Below are 9,195 nucleotides of genomic sequence, written 5' to 3'. Positions count from 1 at the left end.
ACAAAAAATTATGCATAAAAATTGCATCAATAAAATTATGCAGGACGGAAAAAGTAAATAACAGTAAAGTAATTTAAAAATCAGGCTTCCCATAATCCGAAAAAAGGAAGTTTCCAAAAAAGTAACTAAAATCACGCTAGGATAAGAAAAAAGGAAATATATCTAATCGTGCAGGGCAGAAAATTAAAGGCACGAGATTAGTGCGAATTAAATGTGTGGGTTGCGGGATTTGTGGAAGGACTTAAATGCGTTAAATTAGTGCGAATCAAATACGCGATATTTGTGGAAAGAATTAAATGCGTGGAATTAACAGGGCGCGATGAATTAAATGCGCGCGGAATTTACGGAAAACGACAAAAATGGAAAGGGAATTGTGTCGCTCCCGTGAGCGCTCCCGCGCCAAGAAACCAGACCGCGTGGGGCGGTCGATCGCCAGGGAGGGAATTCGGATAACATTACTCGTAAACACACCAATTATGCTAAGAACCAACAAAGTCCAACGACTAAAAATAGGAGTAACACAAGGTAAACTGTTTGTTTCCAGCACTAGCTAGGTAGGGTATCGGAACGAGAACCATAACACACGAACCCTACCTTTGGTATGCGTGTTAACTATTTGAGTCCACTATCAAAGCACGAGACATGGAAGAAAATCTCGAGCCTCACTATATTCAAGATGAAACTCAGGTAGTAGTGGGCGTGGGTAATGGCTCGAGCTTGGACAGCAGGCTGATGATATCTTTGATAGACGGCCGATCCTCACGCTCCGGCCGGACACACATGAGCCCGGTGACCATGACACGCTCTATCTGCCATTGCCACTGCTCGAACTCCTCTCTCAGCCGTTCATCCGTCATCCCAAGGATCGCGTTCCTGCCGTGACACTCCCTGACGGCGCCGACGAGGCTGTTCTGGTCTCCGCACCCCGGCAGAGTTCCCCGTGGCACCGAAGGCTTTGCTCCGGTGACCACCTCCAGCAGCAGCACCCCGAAGCTGTATATGTCGGAGGCCGGGTTCAGGGCGCCGGTCTCCATGTACTTGGGGTCCATGTAGTCCATGCTCCCGATCACGGTGGTCCGAGGCGTTCCGCCGCCGCCTCCGTGGCGGGTGACCTGGCGCACGAGCCCGAAGTCGCCGAGCTTGGCCTGGAAGCCCTCGCCGAGCATCACGTTGCTGGGCTTGATGTCGCGGTGCAGCACGTAGCGCGTGGCTGAGTCGTAGGCGCCGGTGTGGAGGTACTCGACGGCGGAGGCGATGCCGAGGAGGATACCGTACCTCTGGGGCCACGTCAGCGGCGTCTTGCCGCCGTGGAGGTGGTCGCTGACGCTGCCGTTGGGCTGGAGCTCGTACACGAGCAGCAGCCTGCCGCCGTCGTCGCACCAGCCGATGAGCCTGAGCAGGTTCTTGTGGCGGAGCTGGCACAGGGTCTCGATCTCGTGCACGTAGTTCTTCCGGTTCCTCTCGATCTCCTGCCTCTCCCGCACCCGGTTCTTCCGGTTCCTGTTCGACGTGGGCTGCCGCATCATCTTCACCGCCACCTCTCCCAGGTCCGGCAGCCCACCTCTGTACACGTCGCCGAAGCAGCCATTGCCGACCTTCCGATCCATGGAGAAGTTATCGGTCGCGGCTACCAGCTCGGAGTACGAGAATTTCCTTGTAACTTTGAATTTTTTCCAGGAGATCGAGTAACATGATTAATTCAGTAGAGGGATTTGATCAAGTAATATTTTTTGTTTAACTGAGTAACTAAATTGTATCCGCGATAAGTATTATTTACCTGGCAAAACCTTTTGATCCAAGCACCGTCTTCGTCTATGCATAACAGTAATATAGACAAGAGTACCGACTAAACCGGCTAACAAAATTGCAGCGACAGATAGGAATATCACCCACATTTTTGTCTCAGCATGAGATGGATCTGCCAGCAAAGTAGCAATTAATTAATACACGTAGTGTTAAATAGCTAAGCTATTTAAAAAATCCTTGAAAATATCCTACATATTCCAGTTTAAAATAGTTTATTTATGCTTTGAATTTTACTGCCTATTTTTTCGTCCTAACTTGAATTCTATTTTCTTGTTTTTTTTGGGTTAATATAACTCCCCAAATGATCATATCCCAGACCCAGAGCACTTGAAGGAGTATCTCCCATGCTAGTTTCTGTAATGGGGAAATTGCTTATGTAATTAATTCTTTGAAATATGCATGAATAAAAACATCTAGTGTTTGCACATATATTTCCTGATAATATACAAACACTGTAAATAAAATTAATATTCATATATGATGCATAATATCATATTCTGTGACCAATATTTGTACGCATAAACTTTGTCCCGTAATAAGTTATAGGGATGCAGTTTTTCAGAGGGTGTAGAACCCTTGTAAGCATGGTTTTAATTATCCTTAGTTCCTTACATAAATATGGTGGTGGTGGGGTGTGTGTGGCGATGCGATTAAACCTTGGCATTTGTGTCTTTATTCAAATATATACCTTTACGCCAATTTTTTTGAGAAAAATTCCACTCATCTTACAGGTGAAGGATGCGGCCGACTGGCATGTGTACCGGCATGCAGATGACATCAGCAACTCAAGTGGCAGATTTAAGTTAGCGAGCACGTGGTCATAGTGGCGGCGCAGCGGTTGTTTGGGAGGGCCGGGGAGCAGGCTTCGTGAGTGGCCTCATCAGCAGGATGTGTGAGGAATGGCCCCGGAGAGTTCCCGTGGGATGGATTGAGGCTTTAATGTGCAATGTCATCGGTTGGGTGCTGCCTTGTCGAAGGTGTTGGATCGAATATCTCCTTCGGGGTGATATCCTCTAGCCCGATGATGATTAGTCCAGCTAACATCAGGGTGCAAGCGGCGCATCCTTCTTGAAATCATTGTCTTGGAGTGTTGCACACTTTGTCATCTCGTATGTGGCCTAGCTGGTGAAATGGTTCACGCTTATAGGATTTTTGTGAATTTTGGAGATGTTGTCGTCAGGCATATCTTATGTGGATAGCATTTGGAAAAGAAAAAATGAAACGGTGTCTAGGAGGAACTAGAAACACTATTGATATAGTAGAAACAAGACTTGGCGTGACAATTCCAGTAATTCGTCCCTGACAGGGATCGAACTCTGGTCGTTAGGGTGCGCCATTGCGACCCCACGTCTAGATAGCATTTGGGTTTTCATCTCTTTTTGTAAGCTGACTTTGTTCGCCATGAATACATGATCCAATTTTACAATTTTTTACTTTCCCGAAGCCTTTATTGTCTCGGTGAAACCTGTTTTTTTTCTGGAAATTTTATATCACCTGAAGTACATTTAAATAAGAACATGCTGACATACATTTCAATACTGCCCTCTCACTCTCAGCTCTAGGTAAGGTCTATATGAAGCATATCTATATTCGATTCGACATTCGAGCGATGTGGACTCACCATTAATCGAGGGTGAAGACGATGAACCGTACGTACGAAGGTGAGAGTGATCGGGGCCGGTGCACATGATGACATGATGTTAGTATGCAACGTGGCAGGGACCTGCGTTCTGGCATGGACCAGAATGGAACTACGTACACCATATATCATTTTCTGAGAAGAAACCTTTTGTTTTCATTCTCCCGACATAGGGATAATTAATATCGATAATGGTGCGATCATCGAGAGGCTAGACATGAGAATGCGCCGCATCATATCGATAGATACAGTCTAGCGCTTTGGTTGGTTTTGTAAGATCTTTGCCTAGTAGTGAGATAGGATTTGATTGCTTTCCAAATAAGTAAAAAGGCAAACCACTAAACTTTAGAGGGTACTTTAAATAGAAAATCTTTTTTTTTTGAGAAACACAGTACAAACGCAGACGCTCACATACACGCGCATACACTCACCCCTATGAACGCATACACGCACACCCTACCCCTATGAGCACCTCCGGAAGACTGAGCCGGCGGATTGGATCTTGAAATTGACGAAGTCACCACAGGCGCCTCGCTGTCGACGGGAACGTCGCCTCCCACTGAATTAATATTTCGCCTTTATGAGACACACAGATGTCAAACCTGGAGTTTGAACTCTGGTGGGCTGGGGATACAACCATCCTCCTAACCACCCAACCTCAGGTTGGTTCTCTTAAATAGAAAATCTTGGTGTGTAGATAACTGCCATGCATGTTGCATGAGTTCCATTTGCTCGATTGGTTCTCAAGTGCCGAAGATGTACAAAGGTGTCTCTTGGCATGAAAAACAATGTTGCCAAAGAGACTTTCCAGTAATTTTGCACACAAAAATTGCTTTCCTTTTTTTAATCTCAAAAAATGGTTAAAATGGTATTTTTGTGAATCACCTACCAAGAATATCGTCCAAAATGGGCACCATTCCTATTCTCACTCAAAGTAGACCACATTAGGGCACGTACAATGGGGTGATGTCAGCCTTCCCTTAGAGATGCCACGTCAGATTTTTGCTTAGTTGGAGGAGAGAGAATGAAGAGAGAGATGGCTGTCTTCCCTTAGCTAAGGGATCATCTCTTCGAAAATAAGGGAAGACTATTTTCTCCATTGTATCACATATGTCTTCCCTTAGCAACAAATTTCCTACCAAAATTTAATTATTCATATTAATTGCTAGAGATGGCTGTAAGAGATAATGCATTGTATGACTTATATCTAATGCCTTCTCTAGCTGATGTGGAGGGGTAAGGGAAGGCATGCCTTCTCTACCATTGTACATGCCCTTATGTGTACAATTCCAACCTTTCTACCTACTTTCCACAATTTGAAGGACTCTATCCAAATTTTAAGAAAGTATGCCAAGTTTAAGCTACAGGCTGAAGCAAATGGTTATCTCTCGGAATTGGCCATCCCACCTTTTATAGTTTTTTCTGACAATTGCAGTGGTGCGATTTTCCATGGAAATTTTGTACTTCATTCACAAAAGAGTTATTTGGCGCTAATAAAATGGAAAATCTAACTATTGTGACAAAAGGTTGAAAACACTAGTTGACAATGTTGTTTATGATGCCAATATGAAGCTCAAATTATAATTAAGTACGAGTGTATGACATAGATTTGTCCATCAACATGATCATCTAGGTAGAAATCCAAGTTAACTCATGCATGATAGCATTTTTGTGAAGTTTTTTTTATTCCAACTTAGCGTATTGCAAGTTTAGTATTTTCATGGGAACTAAATAACATACAAGGACTCCATGACGTGTTTTTTATTTTTTGAATTTCCTTTGACTGCGTTCAAATTTGGTTCAAAACGGCCGACATGAGCATTCCTCGTAGTGGTTCGAATTTTTGAAATTGCCTTTTGGATACCGCATATGACTCGTCCAGGTCACCTTAAAATGATTTTTGCCATTTTTTTAACCAAACCGTATGATAGCCATGGTTCATATTTGGCCAACTTTTCAAATATCATCTGGAACTCAAAAATAAAATGGACTTAGCTACAAGGCGAAGAAAATTGCCATATCTTGGGATTGGCCATCCCACTAGTTATAATTTTTAGAAAATTATCACGATGCAATTTTGCAATAGACTTTTTGCACTTCTTTCATAGAAAATTTTAATTTTGCACTAATAAAATGAAAAATCAAATTATTGTGACAAAAAAAAATGAAAAATCGAGTTAGTTCTGTGCTTTATCATGCCAATGTGAAGCTATGTATCGATGTTGGGCAAATTATGATGAAGTGTGACATGGATTGAGCCACCAACATGATCATATAAGTGGAAAGACAAGTTAACTTATACGCATGATACCATTTTTTTAAGTTTTTTTTTCAAATTAGCATATTGCAAATTTATTATTTTTTTTCCTAGAAACTAGGTAACATAAAAGGACACCATGCATTTTTTGAATTTACTTTAGTTGAATTAACAGTTTGGTCAAACAAGTATCTTGCGGGAAATACTCGGCAAAGCTTCTGGTTTGCCGATTATTTGTTTGTTTTGCAGAGTGTAAGACTCGGTAAAATTTTAGTTTTTTGAATTTTTTTTGTTTGTTTTTTGTTTGTCGAGTGTTGGTTTACCGAGTAGTAAGATTTGCATACTTTCCAGCATTTGCCCAACAGCTCGGATATATATATATCTTCTGCTACCCATAATCGCATCCAGCTGCTTCTAGGATTTCATGGCAGAGCTAGAGTCTCGTTTTGGTGCATAGTAAACTCCCGATCGACCTGTTAGTCTTTTTTGTGAAATGTGTGGTGCTGTAAAACATAAGCTCGTAACTCAGCAAGCTTGTTACTAGTGTCTCGGCCGTTGGGCCTTTATTTAATTTAAAGCCGGATACTTTGTGTCATTTATCTAAAAATTTATACATGTACTCCTACTGTTTAGTAAAAAAAATCGTGATTGTTGTTTAAATTTATTTAAACTAATACAAAGATGATAATTATGCAAAGGAGGGAGTAGTAGTTACCTGTTGAGTGGAAGGACCAAGCGAGCAGCTGATGCGACTCGCTGAGGAGCCCGGTGGCAGCCGAGAACCCGACGGCCGCGTCCTGCACCAGACCAGCGTCGTCCTTGAGATCCATCGTCGCACTGAGTTCGTATGTAACTGCCGATTCTGCCTCGCCGGTTCGCAGCATCACCTTCACCACCTTCGACTCACCGTCGTAAGTGATGTTCGCCCACAAGGCGCCGTAGAGGCTCAACGGTGGCAGGTTTCTGGTCCGGTTAGACCTGATGCCGTTCAGGTCGATGCCGATGTGGTCGCCCTTGCCATCTTTGGGGTCCCAGCCGTTGTTCCAGCGCGTGTCGAACTCCACGGCGAGGGTGTGAGGCGGCCGTAGGGAGTCGGCGTCGCCGGTGGTGTTGGGGTTGCTGAAGAGCCCGAGGAGGCCACCGTCGGAGCTCGGCGGTGGGATCGTCGCCGGGAACGGTCCGATGAAGAAGGTCATGCCGTCCCCCCGTGAGACGTTGCTGCTGCCATGGATGGCGAAGTGGAAGGTGGTGGTGAAGCTGGCCCTCTTGCCGGTGCGGTCGTCCCACAGGCGCACGGGCTGCGGGTGAGCGGCGCGGCCGGTGAGGTTAGAGGCGTCGTCGGTGAGGATGATCCGGTCGCTGCCGGCGTAGGAGGCGTTGATGAGTTTGAGCTGTTGGCGGTCCCGAGGGATGGTGAAGTCGTAGTCAAAGGATAGCGCGGCGGCGCGGAGAGCCGTGTAGGTGGCAAGGAACAGGTAGCAGCTGAGGTACGTCGGTACTTGATGGCACCTTGAATACGCCATGGAGCTTACTAGCTTGCTTATGCAGGAGAAGGCAGGATTGAACAAGTATTTATTGGTTACAAGCTCTCTAGCCACACACCCACACATTTGTGAATCGTAGAGGGAGTATCATGATTCATGGCTGACAACATTGCGGCCACTTTATTCCTCCGCTTTTAATCACCTTGAATCCTGGGTTGAGACAATATCAAACCTTGTAAAAACCAAATATGTGGAAAAATCAACATTGGCAATATCAAATATATGTAATATGAACATATATTTTATGATGATAATGATACATGTTGATATCTTTCCAACATATATTTGACCAAACTTTACAAATTTGAAACGAACAAAGTAAGTATATCATGTCATAACAAAGTAACTTTCGGTACGCATCTAGATTGTCGTGCAACAACCACAAATGTATGATCTCTCCATCCACAATTAGTTGGCGGACATGTATTTTAAGATTCAACTTTGGCCAGTAATTTGATCAACAAAACTTTGGTTCCATGCTATAAAAGTTATATTGTTGAATTCATATCCAAATAAAGTTTCTTATGACATAAAATATTTTATACTTTATTGTTCAAATTAATGGTTAAAGTTGGAGCACGAAAAACAAGGACATCATATAAATATGGATAGAGGGAGTAGCGTAGCGGGGCTTTTGTTTCTTAGTTTTCTTTTATTTTTTTAGCTGTGTGCATCCGTACTGCCATTAGGGTGTTGCGTTGTTGCAGAGGCTGGATGTAATTGGTATCTTATGATATTAATATATTCCCTTTATCGAAAAAATGAGGCCCATATGTGTACAAGACTAACTATTGAATTCCTGAAGTTCTAACATTTGCACAAAGTTTAGTCTCACGTTGCTAAATGGGAATGCGAGAGATTAATGTTAGAAGATAGGGCTTCTTAAGTTCGGTTGTTTGGCTCATGGCCTATTGGATATTGCTTAAGTAAAAAACCATAAAATTATATTTCAGTAGTTTTAAAAAGTTTTGAATAGCATCACATATATATAAGGATGCCACTTACTACATATGTGTAAAATTAGAAAATGGTATATCAAATATTACATATATTACTTATTAACATTTTGTCCCTTTCCCCTTAAAATTAACACATTTATTTATTAAAGTTTATAGGTAGGTATAGAACAACTTTATGTATTTTTACAAAAAAGTGTTCAGGTTTTTTGAAATCCGGCAGCGTGTTTAAAAAAAAAACATACAGCAACATAAGTGGGATCATTTGTTGTTTTTCGAGGTATTTGTTGATAACTTAACTACTATATTAAAGGGCAACCAACTTCTTTTTGGGGGAGTTTTGGGCCTATTTTGACTGCTCTTGACATGCCGACACGTGTTAACTATTGTGGTTCATTTCTGCTGTTTATGTTTCGTGTGCAATTTTGGTGGAGCGTTGCAGTTTAAGTTACCATTGTGCATGTTTTCTTCCTCACATAGCAGTGGTTCTCTTTTGTATGTTGGGTGCGTGTAGCATTTTCCGGTTGTTCTGCCGCAGTGCTCTTTCCGTTGTTCTGGGTGGTGGGGCCGCTGGTCATGTGGTGGCCTGGTGTGCACATGACACGTTGAATTCCTGAGTCTTCTCCAATTCTCTCCGCCCCTCCGTCGATCCCCTTCCCTCGCTTGTCGGTTGCTGCACTGCCCAGGCCGGTGCCCTGCATAGGGTTCCATGCTTCTCCCCCAAATTTGTTGGAGCACGTTGAGGCGCAAGGCGTGGTGGACTTCCCACCTCTCTCCCCAGGTTTCCTCCCCTTCCCGAAATCCCTGATTTTAAATTCGATTTGGCGATTTCAGGCGTCTAGACTCCCTTGATTCAGGCACTTCCTCGGGAGGGAGAGGAGGGCGTCCAGCTCCTCCGCGCCACCGTCCGCCCCGGGAGGGAGGGGAGGGCGTCCAGCTCCTTCTCCATGTCGCCAGCCGACTCCGGAGGAGGGACATGAGCTACTTCTCCCC

At 43.7% G+C, this 9,195-nt stretch overlaps 1 protein-coding gene across 1 annotated transcript; it reads right to left on the bottom strand.

Annotated features, from left to right (window-relative positions):
• Positions 1-474: 474 nt before the first annotated feature.
• On the bottom strand, positions 475-7,344 carry LOC127331151 (L-type lectin-domain containing receptor kinase IX.2). Its single transcript, XM_051357211.2, has 3 exons — positions 6,418-7,344; positions 1,778-1,918; positions 475-1,660 (listed from the first exon to the last, which is right to left on the bottom strand). Exons 1-3 carry the CDS (start codon positions 7,310-7,312, stop codon positions 684-686), a joined length of 2,013 nt encoding a protein of 670 aa, XP_051213171.1. The 5' UTR covers positions 7,313-7,344; the 3' UTR covers positions 475-683.
• Between the last annotated feature and the right edge of the window lie 1,851 nt (positions 7,345-9,195).

This window comes from Lolium perenne, chromosome 2 (genome assembly GCF_019359855.2).
Source record: "Lolium perenne isolate Kyuss_39 chromosome 2, Kyuss_2.0, whole genome shotgun sequence".
Classification (NCBI taxonomy): domain Eukaryota; kingdom Viridiplantae; phylum Streptophyta; class Magnoliopsida; order Poales; family Poaceae; genus Lolium; species Lolium perenne.
The sequence above is the reverse complement of the archived record's forward strand: the minus strand, read 5'-3'. Positions and strand labels throughout refer to the sequence as shown.